Raw genomic sequence first — 19,143 nt, forward strand, 5'->3', positions numbered from 1 at the left:
AACATCAGAACTAAAGAACACATATGAGTGTTAAATATAACTATGAGGAAGAAAAGAAAACACAAGACAGAGTTGAATCTAACAAAGCTGAAAAAAATATATTATACTGTAAAAGGGTAACTCTTTGTGGGTGGCAATTGTTATGGGTAACACAATCTTGTATGGGAAAGACTTTGGCTTTGTTAAAATCTTCACCAGATAAACTTCTTAACCTTTATCTGCATCAGTTTTACAAGGTTGTTTTTATTTTTGTAAAAAAGGCATACTACTCATAGAGGCATGGAAACACTAAGTGACTGCTTCTTTAAAGGCATGGAAATCCACCAGTGGCTGCAGCTAAAACAGTGCAAAGTATTAGTTAAGTTGTTGGCAAATTAACCAATGAGGAAGCAATGTGAATAAAATAAATACAAAACCTTCACAAACAAATTTTCTTTTTTATTATTCATACGTGTAACTGTCAATTAACATTTGCTGAGTTGAACCAGTCAACTTTTAAAATTTTTTTAATAATTTATTTGCCTATTTATTATAATTTTCTTTAACAAATAATATACCATACCGCCATTTTAAAGGTGTCCTTGTTGTGAAAGACAAAAACAGTAAAATCACCTGACAACACCTGGATTTAAAAAAAGCCTGGCAGAAGATTTTTGTGAGTCATGATTATAGATGGCCAACTACATTGAACTTGAAGTATGATATCATCACTACAGCAACCTGACATTCCATGTCTACTTGCAAAAGATGACATCAGAGCTTCTTTTTACTTGTTTCCTTTCTAATGTTCTTTAGGTTTAAACATCTAAGGCTATTTCACAAGCTGTTAAACAAAATAGTCCTTGTGCTTGGATTGTATGGCAAAAGTTCAAAGATCTTAAAAGGCAAGTGATTTCAGACAGAAAAGCTAAAACTCTATAAAGTCTCTAAAAAAGTTAGAGAGCAATAGAGCCCATTCTTTTCTGAAATCCTCCACAGACAAGCCAATGGTGGGCAATATTTGATTTTAAGAATAGTAAAGCAATTTCTCTCTGTACATATGGTTAATATTTAGAAGGTGAAGTGCTGAGGGATTACTTTGAGAAGGAAAATAAAAGAAATTAGAAATTATATTATTAAATATGCTCAAGTTTCTTTTTTTGGCTTCTACCCTAATATCTTCCATTATTCTGTATGTAAATGGTATGCATGAACAAACTAGTGGTGGTAAACTAGTACAGAAACCAACCTACCCATGCTACCAAGAGAAACTATGAAAAATTTGACAAACTGTTTGTCAGATATAACTGACAATATCAGTTATATATATGCTGATACATATATATCAATATATGTGAGCGTGTAGCTTGACTTGGCGTATGGCTAATTTTTCTTTTAAAAATCTCAGAACTGAATCATTTAAACACTGCTATGTATGTAATAATTTCAATGAGTTTGTTTTAGTTAATGGGATTTTGCTTTTTTGAAAAAATATCTGTACCGGCCCTCACCCTACACCTTCCCACTCTCTGCCCTGACCCATATATACTTTTTGAGAGCATACCTTCTGAGAGCATACCTTCTTAGTCGACTTCTTAAACAGACTTCTTAATGCTTAACAGTTGCGTTAGGAATACAGAACAAGCACAACAATGGAAGACTAGACCAATTTTCCCAGAGCACAAAATGATACCTAATAATTTTGGATTTCATCATCTTTCAGCGTTGACTTTGCTACAGAAAAGACCTTCATTTAGGATTAGTGATTCCCCATGCAATGTCCAATATATGAACTTTGGTGAGTGAGTCTCATTTTGGACCTATAAAATACCCACAGTCTTCCAGCTGGCTTTAGCTTTGACTTTATTCTGTCCCTTCCCCCCCCCCCCCCCCCCTTTTTTTTTCCTTTTTCTTCCTTTCTTTCTTTCTCATAGCTGTGAGAGGCACCAGAAAGACCAGAAAGTCTGGCAGCTAAGACATTGCCTATAAGCTACTGAATAATACTGAATAATCTACTTTTTTCAAGGGCATGATGATAAGAATGGGACTCCTAGGTCTAGACCATTTTTGCTAATTCTGCCAATGTTCTGTTCTGTGCCTCTGCTTCCTTCTTTGTATTATAAAGACAATATATGTTTTCCTGTTTTACACTAAGAGAGCACAACTATTTGACCACAAAACAGTTGAAAAAGTGTTGAACTGTTACTCAAAACACTGAATCATTATTTGCACAGGGTCAGTTTATGGCCTCTAAGTTGTAATCACATGTTTACATGTAATCACATGACTTCTGCAGCTGGACCAGAGTAAAATCTGACTGCCCTAGCTATTCACTGCTAGTGGCATAATTGCTCTCTAGCTCTTTCCTCTCAGAATAATGAGAGTTAACTTGCACATGCTTAGAAGGAGGATTTTTCTAACCTGGTTTGTTTAGAGAGAACCTGGTTAGGGAGAAATTACACATGCAGCTACACTAGCAAATGGATAGGTTAAAGTATTATCCCCAACCCTGTGATCTCTGGTGGATCATGGAACAGATGGAAAAGTCACCTATTCTCTCAGCTTAGCTGGAATTAAACCAGGGTTGGAGACTCACAGTTGAGCTGTTCTTTACTGAAAAAGTAACATCATTCAAACCAATACAGCCACTAGTCACATACATCTCTTTGAGTAACATGCGACGTATCTGACCCAAGACACCTACTGTTTTTGAAAAAAAATTTCTTGTCATGTAAAAGACACGTGAAGTTAGGTGTTCCCATAAGAGAAAACTTACAGGCTCACTAACCACATACAGGTTGACACCTAATACAGTAAATAAGTTCCTTGAGATAGAAAAAACAAGCCTAAAATCTGAAGCACTCTGAAGTCCTATGGAGCAAACACAATCCAGAACATCCATCTATACCATAGTTTTTTTGAGGATCAGTTCTGAGGATAGGAGAACAGCTCCTCTGCTAAAACATTACTCCTGTGACAGTCTGACAGTCTGACGAGATTGGTGACCAAATTGTCACTAAAATTTCATTGATAGGTATCTATTCACTAGAAAGTTGATTTATTGCACAGTGGCCAGAGAATCTTGCTAGGTCTTAATGCCTTTCAGCCATTACTGGCAATATTGCCCTAGTGTGAAAGGCGGTGTTATCAATTTACCTCTGAGGCTTCAGGGTTTCTTGACTTCCTGCACTCTATTAATGCATTCACAGAATGAAGGCACAAATACTACATTTTTCCCTGCCCAAAATGAAGGTATTATAAATAATCCCAACCATTGTGCAGTACTAATAAACAACTGTTTTTCTCTTGTTTCTCCAGTGGAGCAAGACACGTGCTTTTTCTCTAAAATTACAAGGAAATAGTTGTGAGGTTTGCAGGGGTGTTGTTTGGTTGGCTAGTTGTTGGGGTTTTTTTGGTTGATTGGTTGTGGAAATCACCTGACAATAGTAATCAATTTTGAGTGGATACTTCTACCCTATTCCTCAATAATGCCTCCATTTAGAGAAAATGTTAAAATATTTTAACACTTCCATCATTTTGAAGGCAAATTCAACACAGGAGGATGTCTTAGACCATTCCAAAGCACAAAACTCCAGTTTTGTGCCAGTTTTACAAATCTCTTGCATGGTGGTTAATTAACGAACACTGGAACTCAAGCCTGGATAAAGTATTCTGGAATCTGTTACAACTATTACCCTTTTCTGTTCTGCTACTTCTCTTGCTACTAAGCCTCCTGTTTTTCTTCCCCTGAGAAAAAACGGGAGAACAGTGTTATACATGATTCTGTAAAGTTACAAGTATAAAATATTATTTTTACTACATTATGTCTTCTCTAACTACACTACCATAGCAAACCTTTTCCTACAGGTACATATTTCTGTATTTGATATACAATGAGTACGTAAATTTACTAGCATTGACTGGAATTAGCAGATAACTTAGGTGGGTTTGGACAGACAAATTACAAAGAACTATAATTCCTGACTGAGATTCACATGATCCTCAGTTCACTGCATGATAGCCTATCAAAAATCCCATGGTTCGTGATACTCTGGATGATTTGTTTTGGTACTTGATACTTTTGATACTCCTACAGGAGTGCAATGCTTACAACATTTCATTCAGAATTTTCTGTATGTAAAAGCTGAGTCTGAAAGCCTCAAGCAATTCTTTGAAAAGTTTCAGTCAGTAAGGATAAGCTTCAATGTCTTTTATTCAAAGGAGACATTACCTGTATACACCTTTACTGTGCTAGTGTTACTACACATTTCTTTTCAAATTTCTCTGCATACTCCTTTTCTCCTTTCGAACATATACTTTCAATAGAGCTATTTTTAAAGAAGACATTTTTATTATCATAGATTTAATTAATTTTCCCAAGGTTTCCCTGCATGTATGTTTTACTAATCATTTTCCTTTCCTGCCATATACTGAGTTTTTTAGCTTTAATGGAAACAAATTGCACTTTTTGCCTAGAGATCCTGTGGAGCTATTCAAAAGCCATCTGGACATGGTCCTGGACAAACAGTTCTAGGTGACTCTGCTTGGACAGAAGGTTTGGACAAGATGACCTCCCTTCTGACCTTGACCAGTGTGTCATTCTTTGAAATTAGCCATCTAAATTAACAGGGATGCTCGACTACACACCTATCATAGGTCTTCATTCACTCATTAAGAAAATCTACAGTCGAGTGATAATGAAGTCAATATGTGGCAAGTCTGTAACAGCTGCCCTTAACTTTCCCTGATAATTGTTCTCATTTAAATAGCATAATATTAAATATACTGTTGTTGAATATAGTAATGTCGAAATTCATGCCTTAGGGGCTCCAACGTGACTGAGTTTTAGCCAGAAAAACTGAACTGTGACCTAATGGGGTATTACAGGTCTTTACACCTTTCAGATGCATAGGTCACAATCTCAGTCTATAAACATCTAATTATATTACAAGCCATTCTTGCATATATTGAGATAATTCCAAAAGATAGTGAAAACAAAATCAATATGAGCATGATTCAACGGCCTTTAAAACAAGAAAACTAATGATTTCAGTCAGTCTTCTTGTCTATAAGAGACACATAATTATTAATCACATTTAGTAACCAGCACATTTCTAATATTATATCTTAAAATTTGTGCATTTTTTTACATATATTCCTTTACAAATTAAATTTTTTCAGCCCTCTGGATCAGTAGTATTCAGGATTCAGGACTCTTAAATACAATGTAATATGCCCATAATCCCAGTACATATCTTAATTATATATAATACGTAAAACTTATAAATATATAACCATACATTTATATCTTAAAAACATCATAGATACCTACTGTACAAATATGATGGATTATACATTAATTTTAGACTAGTAATGGAAAATGGATTCTGTTCTATTTGAATAGGTATAACACTTAGCCTTTATGAAATAGATGCCTGCGAGAATCCCGAAGCAATTAAAGAGCTTCATTCCCTGTATGTCCTAACAAGAATAAAAAGATTTCATTAATAAAGTATAAACCTTTTTAGTTTTCTTCTTCTAGGATTGTTTTGCAATTCAGTATGTTTTTCTGTGAAAACCCCAGATAAAGAGCATTTAAGAAAATATTTAAGAAAATATTTACAAGCACAGAAGGTGAAGTTTTCCATAGAATCTCATAAAGCTAATTTACTTCTTTCACACAAAGTACAGAAGCCTGAAGAGTAATTAAGAAACAGAGTCACAATTTCTCAGAGCAGGTAAAAATCCCATATTTTCCATAAAGTTCTAAGCATGCTACCATTGCCTACAAAAGTAATGAATCAGCAACTAAAATTTTCGAAGTTTTTTAGGCACATCCACTTCAATAACTGGAAGAATTCTGGACGATGAAGAGCTCCTACAAAGTCAGTAGCAATTAAGAGAATTCAAAAGTATGTAGGATTGGGTTATTAATGAGACATCATCTCACAAAATGTAAAAATTCACTTTGGAACTCAACAGATTATGAAATTTTTCAGATAAGAAACTATACATATATTTATGACCATACTCATGAAGCCAACCCATTCATTTTTCTGTTAAACATATTTTTCTTTTGATTATCTATTTCAACTATCTGCATACAACACTTTATTTAAAGCTATGTTTCAAAAATGGTCTTAAAAAAAGGATTTTCCTCTTTATACGTAAGGATATTTTCCAATATAATCATGATCACTACCCCCATTTCATCTATACATTTTAGGCACCTTTCTAAAGAAGGAAAGAAAAGATGACAGAGCTGCTGACTTGCATCTTAGTTTCCCAAGTCAAACAGTAGCTCTTGAAAACTTGTCAGTTGCCTTTGATGGCCAGATCATGCTTGCAGGTAGCTAACCTCAGTATTTGCAGTATTTAAGGTATTTCCTACCATAAACATAATCAAGTACAAATAAATATGATGGTATGAAGGTACCTGTATTTTTTTTAGCTTAGGAAAAATTGAGTATTTTATTTTGCCAACACCATCATTAGGCTTCAACATGCTGGACTAAATTCACTTCATATCCTTCTACCTCTTTGGGTGCACCATCACCCAAATGTGTATGCTACATCCATACATCAACAATAAAAAATTCAGTTAACTGGGTTTGAAAACATGCTTTGCTTTGTTTCCTACCTGAAGAATGTAGCCTCGAACATAGTCTCGAAGTGTCCAGCCTAAGCCATGTAGAATATGCAACACCTCCTCTTGCTTCAGTACACTGAAGAGTCGGTCAAGCAGTATCTTCAGTCTCACTGGCACAGCCTGAGTACCGTAGAGCATCAGGCTGCTGATGTCAAACACAACATTGGACTGCACAATCTCCACTTGGGTTGGGTGGTAGAGGTGCTGAGTACTAAGTTTGTCCAAGGCTGAAAGAAAAGGGGTCAAGTATAAGGAAAACGCAAAGAAAAGACAAGAAAGCAACACCAAAGAGTCATGTATATACATCACATTTGGTAGATACACTTATTTCCAAGAGAAATATCACCTGGATGATTCACAGAAACATAGAGTCACAGAATAGTTTGTCTTGGAAGGGATCTTTAAAGGTCAGCTAGTCCACTCCCCTGCCATGGGGACATGACATCTTCAATGAGATTGTATTGCACAAAGCCTCATCCCACCTGATCTTGAATATTTTCATGGATGCCACATCTACAGCCTCATCGGGCAACTACTCCAATGCCTCAACATTTTCTGAAAAAAACTCCTATATATCTAATCTAAACTACTCTCCTCTTTCCAGCTTAAAGCCACTACCTCTTGTCCAATCAGTACACGCCCTTGTCAAAAGCCTCTTACTAGCCTTTTGGTAGGCCCCCTTGCAGTACTGAAAGCCCAATAAGGTCACCAAAGAGCCTCGCCCAAGATTCTTTTCAACTTTTTGCCTGGATGAAGGATCCCAGCTTTCCCAGCCTTTCTTCACATCCCTCTGATCACCTTGGTGGTCTCTTCTGGACTTGCTCCAACAAGTGCATGTATTTTCTTTGCTGAGCACCCCAGAGCAGGGGTCCTACTACTCCAGGGGGCATTTCACCAGAGCGGAGCAGAGGGGCAGGATCATCTATCACACCCTGCTAGCAATGTTGCTTTGGATGCAGCCCAGGGCATGGTCAGCTTTTTGGGCTGCAGGTACACATTGTTGAGCCATGTTCAGCTTTCCATCTGCTGAAGCTCCCCAGGTCCTTCTCTGAAGCGATACTCTCAGTGAGTTCATCTTTCAGTGTGTACTCATGCTTGGGATTGCCCTGACTCAGGTGCAGCACCTTGGCCTTGCTGAACCTCATGAAGTTGATATGGCTCCACTACCTCAAACTTGTCCAGGTCTCCCTGGATGGCATCCTGTCCTTCCGATATGTCAACTCCACCGCTCAGCTTGGTGTCATCTGCAAATTTGCTGACGGCCTCACTATGCCATTGACAAAGATATTAAACACTGGTTCCAGTATGGACTCCTGATGGATGCCACACATCACTAAGGGATCATTTTTCACAAATGCAGTCCAGAACAGCCCTAGTTTACAAAGGTACAATTAATTTTAATTGCTATGGCAGAAGGGTTCTCAGGTGAGACTTAAACACTACAATACTCACAGTTCAAGAGAAATTTATGATTAACTAAAGACTGAAGAAATGCTGGATTGAATGGGACTATTAAAGGTTTGATACTTCATTTCTAGAGGAAAAAAATAAAACAAATACTCCCTAAATTTCAGGTTTTTAACATGTTACAATTAAGGCCCCTGATTTACTAAAATTTTGATCATGGATGCACTGCTACTAGAGCTGGCTAGTTCTTTTCACCTGGCTTTACAAATTCCATGTTATTCACTGTGATTTGAATATAACGGGAATTTGCAGGACAAAGATAATTCTTATCCCCTTGTGACATTAAAAAAGATGGAATTACATATGACATAATGCATTTTACTAAGTATCGATGTTTAAATTTAATTTTATATCTACTTTATGAACTATGTTGCAGCACCTAAGCTTCTCAATGAATTTTTAAACAAAATTTCTGAGCATTTAAAATAATCTTACAGGGATTTCTCCTGTACCTGGTTTCTTCTTGTCTTATGGTCACTAGAGAGTTCATGTACACTTGATAAATTGCTTTCTTACATCCAGAGCACAAAGGCCCTTATCATTTACTTGCTGGCTTCATTCAACATGTTTACTCCAAGGACTACATTGTCAAAGAGTTCCAGTTTCCTCATACTTCATTTCTTGCAACTGAATTGTCTGATCTTTCCTATTCTAGTTGCTAACTTGAATAAATAACTTTAAATATTAATTTAACATTCAAACAAGATAAGAAATTGCCAAGCCTAGGGACTTCAGTCCTATGTCTCTCCACAGGACATTTATACTGCAGAACATGAAGAGAGGGATTTTTACTTCCAAAAGCTCTTCTTCCGAAGTACTTCACCTATGTAGGCTTCATGATGTGGGACTTATTTTTTACAAGGTCTAATGAATGAGATTTGATAGAAGGTTAAGCAGGTTAAATACTCTCCTGCCCTTTTCTGCCCCATTCCACACTGCACACACCCCCCCCCCCCCATTTTATGTATGATCTTTTTAAAGATGGTTATTTTGCTACTACCATAATATATGTGTTGTGAAAGTGCTTGGCTCCAAAAGCCAAGAAAATTGATATTTTTATTCTACAGGTTGGGCAGTATGTGTGGTGCTATGTATATACGTGTACCTGAGGGACTGATGAACCATTTAGAAGGAGTAAAATAAAGTTGGGTTTTTTTTCTCTAATACTAGCATTACTCACAATAGGAATGGTATAAATAATATTAGTTTCAAATAGATACCCTGTAAGAACACCCTCTAGCAGACTACTGAAATTATTGAGGAGATATGGATCACCCTGAGCTTTTCAACTTCAGTCTTACAGAATGAGAGTAGGGTCAAAACATATTAACTGGCTTCTCCAATTTAATGCAAATTTAGACCAGGACCAAGACATAAACGGATATTTTCTGGATACTTGATGTTTTTTAATGACTGAATCATACTGTGTTCCTAATATATCCTAATTGTTTATGCTTCTCTCTTCTTAACATTAAGTATCATGCCTGCAGTGAGGATAAACAAGTTCTTCCATCTAAAGAAGACTTGTCATGCTGAGAATGCTAAGTTCATTATTGTACTGTGGTCTAAGTGAGAATGACTATAAAACATCTTTATCTATGGATTATTGGGTGGATTACAGATCTAATATCTTTTAATTTTTTTAACAATAAGATTACAATGAGAACTCTGTGGACATACACCTACTTCATGTAAGGTGACCACTCCGAGGAAAATAGCCTTATAAAGGTTGAGGTGGAATGGAGATTGGAAAAAAATAAATAGAGGTTTTCTTAAATAACTAAGCGTACTCTTTGAGCAGAAATTTTTGTAATCTAAGTATTCCGTTCCTATTCCATTCAATTGCAACATTCATTTTTTAGCAGCATTATCTATAGACATTTGATTCTCAACCCCCCTCCCCCCCTCCCCCCCAAATACTAACTAGCATGATATTGGAACAACATTCCAAGTGACAATGATATTATCTCCAATTTTGATTTTTGATATTATTATTATGTGTATTACATAATAAACAAGCAGTGGATTTTATCCTTTTCAAGTACAAGTCAAGATATGCAGTAAAATGTGGAATTTATAACACAACAAAACATACTTTATTGCATGGGTGCACAAGGACATTTAAGGACATTTGCAAGGTAAAGACAAACCTCCTACATGAAAATAAAAGAATTGCAAATGAAATGAAAGGAAAAAAATAGTTGTGTTCATATGGGAAATAACAGTACTGTAATATTCTGAAATTCTTTCTAAACATTAACAGTTGATACCACTTCAAATTGTCAGAAGAATGAAAATTCTCACTCAAATTTGCAATTTATAAAAAATTTTGTGTTTCTTTAAAAGATTGATAAGGATATAGGTGACAGAGAGAATTTTTACAGTATTTCTCATTTCTCCTCTGGTACCCTCAATGAACTAATGCCAGTGTTTTAGGTGAATTCAAGAGGCCATTTATGTTGATAGACACATTTTCATGTAAGAGGTAAGGAAGGACTTCTCTCATTGGTTTTCTGTTAAGAAAGGAGTATTTGCTTAGGCTTCTTGAAAAAATTCTGATTCTTGTCAAATCTCTGAGTAAGTAGTTATATTCTGCTGTCCTGAATTGCCCACATAATTTCATGGGGATAATGTATTCCTCTTCACTTTCTGCTCTAAACTATTGGTTTAATTTATACATGCTAATGGACGATGAACTGTTTTACAGGTGAATACAACCAACAGTATCTGCAGTAGTTTATGATTTCATAAGCACTTAGGAGGTTTCAAGATTAAATAAGCTATACAAAAGCATGTGCTCTATCATACCTGAAAAATGACACTAACAGATGTCTCTTTATTATGAAGTTACCAGCACAGCAAACGAATATCTGAATAAAGCACACATTAAAAGTCCCTTCCTAGTGAAGCACGAGGTATTGCTTATACTTTGTACAGTTCCAGTGTGATCAAAAGTTCACCCATACATGTTTGAGACATCATAGTTGTAACTGGCACAGTGTTTTTCCAAAATCTATGATGGGATCAGTGACGTACTTAAACTAAGAAAGGTATCTCTACTCTTAACAGTGTAATTTAACTCTTAGCAGTGCCCTGATAGTCAGTCTACATTCAGTATACATGGGAAAGTGTTCTCTGATACAGGAAGAAGAGATCTAACTAATCTTAAAATCACATATATGCTGAGCAATCAAGATTTTCATGGGATGGCCTCAAAATACCTTAGTGTTTTACTCCAACAACATACAGTCAAGTAACATTTCCGTGGTAAACTCCCAATTTCAAGTACTTGTTTCAGAAATTTAAACTGTTAAAAAGGCGGGAGGGGCAGCGCGGTGGTGCGGCAGAAATGGTTGTGTAGGGGACATTAAAAAAAATTGCCTTCAACAATAAGAAATCACTAACTGGATAATTAGTACAGGAATTAGGAACCTTTCAACGCTTTTTCCAACCTTGAAGTATCAAGTATGCACCATAATAATTGAGAACATTTTAGTGGGAAGGGACCAAAAATGACTATTTAATCCAACTACCTGAGCACTCCAGGGCTGATCATCAGTTAAACCATACTGAGGGGGTCGCGGAATGGAGGGGGCATTCCAAATGCCTCTGGAACAGGAGGTGTCTTGGGGAACTGATCACCCCTTTAGGAAGTCTGTGGTTTGAGCAACCCTCTCATTAAAGTTTCCTAATGCCTGAACCTCCCCATGTTGGCTTATTCACTTTTTAGCTTCTTGAATAGTAAACAAAATCCCCCAGATTTAAGAGAGACTCTGCCCCGCATAATCTACATCAAAAAAGCCTTGAAATTGTTTCAGTGTTAATCTTCATATTACAGCCTGCAATATTCTTATAATGTAACATTAAAAAAACCAAACAACTTTGGACATCCTTGCAACAAATCAATGAGCAAAGTTTTACTTTTAGGTTCCATTTATAAGGTATTGCTTCGTTTCGTTTTGCTTTTAATGTAGAAGGGTAAGGAGGGGAAATGTATCTTATTGATATTTTACTGGAGTTTTGAGACTGTGTAATTCAAATGAAGTACGAAGGATACATTGAAATAAGGCACAATTTCTTCTTCAATTTATCAAGAGACAGTAAACAAAGAAGATTTTTTTATTTCATCTATACCCAGTTCACAGGCTCAGCTCTGAAAATTTACTCATTGCCCTTAGACCGTTCCTTCCCAATATGCAGTGAAAAAGGTCAACCAAATTAAAAGCTATGCCTCTGAAGAGATTCCATTTTTGCTAAGTAAAATAAATGCAAATATGCAGTGATTGATTTTGTATTTTAGAGGCCTCCTATTACTGTTTTGAATAGCTACAATTAAAGCATGACATTCTGCCATTACTGAATAGAATTTTAAATATCTTAGTTTTAATGCAATTACCTCTTGCTAATTTTCTGATCCTAGGTAAATATTTTATTAACCTGAGAGGGATGAAAATTCTAGTGAATGATCTAGGTTGATTTGACTGGCTGTGTATCTCAGAACACCAAAGAGAACAGTCTACAATTTGTAATAGGGCATTATAGAACTAATTCCATCTCAGTTTTAGTTTTGGGCTCTCTGATACAACCGCCCTGGATTTTCTGGCATACTCTGTAGCCAGTTTCCCAACTTGCAAAAGGGGAATATTGTTGAAGTACACACACACACACACACACACACACACACACACCCCCACACACACCCCCACACACAGGATGATAACAAAATTTTCCAACCATCATCTTCTTTCCAGCTTACTAGATTTGTTAAAGGACAGGAAGATGAAAAAAAGAGAAAAAAAGAGAAAAAAAGAGAAAAAAAGAGAAAAAAAGAGAAAAAAAGAGAAAAAAAGAGAAAAAAAGAGAATATGTAATCTGGGTCTAAACAGTAAAGAGCTTTCCAGACATTTTTAAAATCTAAATAACTGGGCCACACCTTGCAGCAAAACAAACTAAAATTAGAAGACAGATTAAATATATAATACCAACATAAAATGATTCCATAATACTGTTGCAAGAACAGTGTGTTGAGTGTGGTAAAAGAGATACAGTATTATTAATGGCAATTGTTGAGCACTGTAGTTTACTTGTGATTTTACTGGGGAACATGAACAGCACCAAATTTTCAGAGTTCAAGATTTTCTTCTTTTTCATCAACCACAGAAAAAAAAAATAACAAATCCTTAGTAATAACTAAAATGCTGGAGGGACCAGTTATTACAGCCATAGGAGGTGGTCTAAACTAACCTCCCTCAGTATGCAGATTTAATACCACCTCCCACATGGTGTAATGTGGTGCATTTTGAAGGCAGAAAAAAATTGCTCCACAAAAATACCATGCTTAGAAATTGACTAAGGACAAGAAATATTTTCACTATCTGTTGAACAACTCCAATATTTTCATGATGTAGGAAATCATCCCTTGCACTCCTAGAGCAAGAGAGTCAGGGACATGAACACTTATATGAGTGGGTGAACATCCTGAATCAGCCTGAGTACAGATTTCAGCTACAACATAGCGTCCTTTGGTAATCTGTTTTTCACCTCTCTCTTCATTGCTTTTGCAATTTATTCCATATAGAAGATAAACATTCACCAAGACAAAAATCATGGAAGGAAAGTAAGTAAAGAAATTCTGAATCATTGGCAAAACCTTTTTTTTTTTTTTTTTTTTTTTTTTTTGTAATGCCTTTTATTGTGTTTAAAAACTAATAATGGAAACCATTTGCCAAACTGAGTGTCTGACAGACGGACACATATGTGATCTGCTAATTTACAGCTTGCATGTACAGATGTTCACACTTAGTAAAAGGCTTCTTAATAGCATTTTAAAATTAAACATGTGTTGATAATAGGTGTTCCAAACCCAAACAACATAGCAACTAAACTGATATGTTTTCATGTCTCACCATGCCTCATGCTCTAACAACCCCCCCAGCACTTCAGCTGCATGTACACAAAATAAATGTTATTAAAAAAAAGTGAAAACTTTCATTAATTTTTCTGTCTATGATCTGATTCCAAGTTAAAATATCTAGAATGCAACTAGGTTTATATAGCCGAAAGCAGAACCACAGTTTGTTCACAGACCTTGCTTTCTGTCTGCAATTTTTTTATCCCTTTACAAAACTTTGAACCCCATCCAGCTTTGACAAACTGCCTCTTCAGTTAATAACTATCAAGTTTCCCCTTGTCTCCTGTCTACTTTTCTTTGAGGCAATTGCGTACTCAGCACCCCGAGATAATAACACACATCTATAAGATAAAAGCAATGGCATTAATGTAATTGTCTGTCTTTCTCTCTTTAGCCTAATCTTTTTTTTTCCTTCAGTTTTGACTGCCTCTGTGACACCTGTTTTTGTCTCCTCTGATCCTACGACAGGTTTTCCGCTGACAAGGTTTTTGCCTGACAGAGATTCTGCCAGACAAGAACATAATAAAATATGAAGAACTGCTTGTCAGAGTTTCTGCCAATGCGCGCATGAAATGGTGGGGGGGGGGAGCGCCAAAAAAAAAGAAAGAATCCTGACCTTTTTTTTTTAAAGAGGCCCTATGCTAGTAGCTTCTGGCCTGTCAGGAAAACAGCCTCCCTGGCCAATTCCTGCAACCCAAACAGATCTTCCTTTTATGTTTTCTTTCTGTAGAAAAACATTTTTCCTTGATAGTAGAAGATCTGGTTACAAAGGAAAAAAAAAAAAAAAAAAAAAAAAAAGGGACAAAAGAAGTGCCCCAAATGCTTTCTCCCAGAAAAATTAGGTTAGAACTTAGTTTATGTAATGCTCAAATGCATATCTTGGCCATCTAAATTAACGATACGAATAAAATGGTAGGCTTTTTCTCCCCCCCCTCTTTTTCACAACTAATGCGTTCAAAGGAACATGCTATAAAGAACCTTCACCCCATGTTTTCAGAAAAATATCTGGGCTAGAAATTTCCTGCATAGGCATCCTGCAGGAATGAAGACACCTGACTACTGGGAGTGGGGAAGGGATGGTGAGACAGAGCCTCTTGTGTGGGCTTTGGACCTTGTAGTGCTCTCCATATGTATGTGCACTGGTGCCCACGTAAAAGAGGAATTCAGCTGATTAGTCTGATGATTAGTGATGGAGAAACACATGTAGATTAATCATGTGAGCATTCCAACACACAGCTGCTTCTGTGTGTGTTGGTATTAGCAGTCTCGTCTGCTGCAGACAGCAGTTATGGATCATGGTGTCACAGTCCTCAGTGCACCAGTTTTTCCCACCAGCTTGGATTCTGAGCCCAGGGGTCCAGAACCTCTACTAAAGCTCAGGCCTGGACCTTCGTTCTCCTCCCAGACTACATTGTAGGTGTGCTTGGCTGTAGTCTTGTTTTCAGACTCATCTCATAGCCTGGTCTTCTAGCCCATCTTTGGCCCCACCTTCTTTTGTTCCTGATTGAAGCCTGTGGATGGACCCTTAACCTGACTATATTCCATTGCCATGCCTGAAATTGTCAATGGACACAGTTACCAGCTTTTCATTCAGTCTACCATGGTCAGATCTTAAGGAACTGTGATCATGATGCAGGCATAGTCAGTGTTCTCATTGCTTTTGACTGCTGGCTCAGAACTCTTGGTTGGACAGTCCACTTTTGCTGCTCCTTGACACACAAATTAATTATGTCTTTGTTGAAATCTATAATCTATCATGGAAGACACTAAATAAATAATCTCTTTCTATTACTTAGATTAGTCATTCAACTTTGAACTTTCCTGTCTCTTGTCTCCAAAGTTAAAAGTCCCCTTCCCATCAACCATTAACACCTTCTTAAAACTGTTCTCTCCTTTAATAATGGTAAGATGGAATTTAATATGTATCTTAATCACCCTATCATTTGGTTGACATACTATAAACAGTAAGACATAAGCACATTTGGGAGTCCCGGACTGTGGTTTGGATTTAGAGGATTACCATCTTAATACTAATGCACCTCAATTCCATTAACTGTGATTCACAGTTTTACAGAAATTCTAAGAGGGAAGGGATTTCTGCAGATTTCATGGTGCAGTCTTCTAATGAAAGCTGGGCCTTAGATTAGTTGGCTCTGCCAAGATGTCTCTTTTCTATTTAAAAAGGGGTGATGGGGGGTGGGAGGGACAGAAGTTCCACCTCTTCTCAGGGACACTATTTCATCTTTCATGCAGTATTGAAAACTGTAATGAAAATGCAAAAGGCAGTGCCCACCTGTTAATATCATTCTGTTCTAATGGTGTCATAGATGTAGTTCACAAAGGCAAGCCAAGAGCATGGTGGTGTTTCAGTTTAGGGTGTAACTCTGGTTCAAACCTATGAAATGCTCTCTCTCCCACATATGCTAAACCATCTCATTTATTCCAGGAAAACCTGCTGTCTTAAGGTTTCTGACAGCTGAAGGTGTTCAGACCCTGGGAAGACTGGTTCATGAAACTAGTTCTACCATTCATACACATCAATCTTACTTATCCCAATTCATGGTCTCTGATCATTTCACAGAGCTCCTGTTAAATATACTTCAGAAAAAAATGACTGCAATTAATTACACAATTAGAAAAGTCTGCAAGACTCATGTTGTACATTTCTTGTATTATCTTTTCTCTTTCTAAAATCCAGATGGAAATGGGATAATTGAGGAACACTATTGTCTGCTAAATTAATCTGGGGCAAGTGTCCTTATAATGCTATAGCTCAAAATTCCTCCTAGTAGGCAAAAAAAGTTTTTCCTTTCAATTTCACATTTGTAAAAAAGAAAGCTGAGGTAAAGTTACCCACAGTATTATAATTTAAACTTCTAAAAGCAGTATGAATTTTTTATTCTTGCAGTCAAATCCCATTTCAACCTTATGAAGCTATATGGAATGAAGTAGTAGGAATTGTTTCATTTAGAGCTGTTTCAATTTGTGTTCTGCTTAACCTAGTGAACTCTGGTTAATTAGGATGTTCCTATAAACAATTAAGCTTCTTGTAGGATCATTAAGAAGATATAAAAATTTATGATGTAATAAACTGTAATAAATTGATAAAGTGGTTAGCACATCACAGCAATTCACGAGCAACAGCATAGGTGTTAAAAAGAGACAAGTAAGTATGCCCTATCACCTAAATATCAGGTAGTGGATGTAGGTTGTAGAAGCTCACCACTGCTTCCCCACAAATCTGTTGGTGGTCTGAACTCCCATGTCTCACAGATTTTTTCCCGCTCATTTGAGGATCAAACAGCAATCAGTAGACACCCTTTTGGTCCTATCTGAAGATACACCATGTAGTGAACTTGTTACCATCAAACCTAAAGGGCTCAAGATCATGGGTTTCACTGACTGCCTTTCCAAAAGGCAGCCTCTACTGTGACTGGAAAGAAGAATTCCAGGTGCTAATTTAAAGTTTTCATTTGCATAGCCTTTTTTCCGTCTTGGACACAGCAAGTCTATTTGTTTCCTTCTGGATTCTCTCCTTAAGAAGAAAGATATTGCCTGAGACATCTCCTAGAATTTTGCCCCATGGTATTGGGTGTACTAAGTGAGATTAAGCCTTCTTTGTAAAATGCAAATTCAAAAATGATGGGCACCCATCTTGCACTTTTGAAATACTTTTAGTCTAAATGTGCATTTTATAGCTAATCAAGGGCAATCAGAACTTTAAAAGTGTATTTCAGAGTTGCCAATTAGTATCTGATGATATTAATGACAATTCTGTCATAAAAGCATAAAGTGTGATTATTAATTTAAAAGTTTTTTCAGAAAATAAAATGTTCAAAATAAGAAAATATATCATTTTTAGTTGTGAATATAGGCCAACCCAGCAGAAACAGACACTGTGTGTCAGAATGCGTCATGGCCCGTTTAGGGTTTACCAGACACTCAGTCAGTGCTCAGCTGAATGCTCAATGCCTGGTCAGCTATAATCTCACCTGACCATGTCCAAAGGACATTGGCGTATTCAAACCCAGGAATGTAAGCCAATGAAGCTGAGTAGAAGTGGTAAGGACTTCCAAAGTTCTTCCTAACTGAGTTAGGATGTCCTGGGGGTGGCAGGGAGAACAGAAAAAAGTATTTCAGACTGAACAGGTTCCCAGGAAAATCCATGGAGGTACATATGTAGGATAGAGCTTGTGCTTTACCCCTTGGGAAAACATTACTTGACACCTGAAGGTGTCAAATTTGCATGAGGATTAAACTCTTGACCATATGGTTATGTAAGTATCAGCTAAATACAAAGATGAAAAAGGAAGGCTTCTTATTTGTTCTTGGGGCATCTAAGCATTATTTATTTTCTGTCACTTCTGTCTCATAAACGTTTGAAACAATATTATCTGTCTTGGATGCCCTAATATCTGGATTTAGTTTCACCCCAGCCTGACTTGCACTAAGGGTGATACCAGAGTAACACCAAGCAAACACTACATCACATTATTCCTACCAACATGTAAAGCTTTAAAACCAGATACTGGGTCAGAGTGCCCACAAAATAACAGAGTACATTTTCTTTGTGCTGCACTGGCTGCTTTGGAAAATCCTGCTGAAGGGAAGTATAAAGGAATGGCATAGGCAGAAGAAGGGCTCTTAAAAAAGTGTTTACCAGTAATGAAGGTTAATCTTGTAAGGTTCCTGGAAGCAACTCAGTAATGAAAAATATGCCTCCACCTTCAGCGTCAAAAGGAGGTTATAACAGATGGATTAAAATGATCTTGTCAGTAAAAGACAGGAAAAGCCAGACTACATCTAAAACAGTTTTATTTTAAAATTCTTGAAAAGTTAGCTTTCTTTATCAATGAACTGCAGAGAATGACTTCATTAAAAATCTAAAAATAACTTACAAAAAATTATTTTCTCAAGTAATTTTAAAGCATTTTGAATAATCAAATAAATTGAGTAGAAGGAAACAACTGTATTTGACATTATAAAATGTAATGATTTTTTATATTGTATCAGACAATACAGAATTATTATACTAGTGAACTATAATTACTTTTCTCTCTCATTTTCTTCATTTTTTTCTGTTTTAATACTCACTCTCTGCTTAAGAAACTCCATTTTTAAAGAACATTGCAATTCT

General features: G+C 36.4%; 1 protein-coding gene across 2 annotated transcripts in view; it reads right to left on the bottom strand.

Annotated features, from left to right (window-relative positions):
* Positions 1–2,702: 2,702 nt before the first annotated feature.
* The window catches only part of BNC2 (basonuclin zinc finger protein 2), a 232,223-nt gene continuing 215,782 nt past the window's right edge, over positions 2,703–19,143 (bottom strand). For both annotated transcript variants that reach the window (XM_058424140.1, XM_058424139.1), the window contains exon 4: positions 2,703–6,855. In XM_058424140.1, the coding sequence (XP_058280123.1) occupies positions 6,581–6,855 (275 nt within the window). In that variant the 3' untranslated portion in view covers positions 2,703–6,580. The remainder of the gene's footprint in view (positions 6,856–19,143) is intronic.

This window comes from Hirundo rustica, chromosome Z (genome assembly GCF_015227805.2).
Source record: "Hirundo rustica isolate bHirRus1 chromosome Z, bHirRus1.pri.v3, whole genome shotgun sequence".
Lineage (NCBI taxonomy): Eukaryota > Metazoa > Chordata > Aves > Passeriformes > Hirundinidae > Hirundo > Hirundo rustica.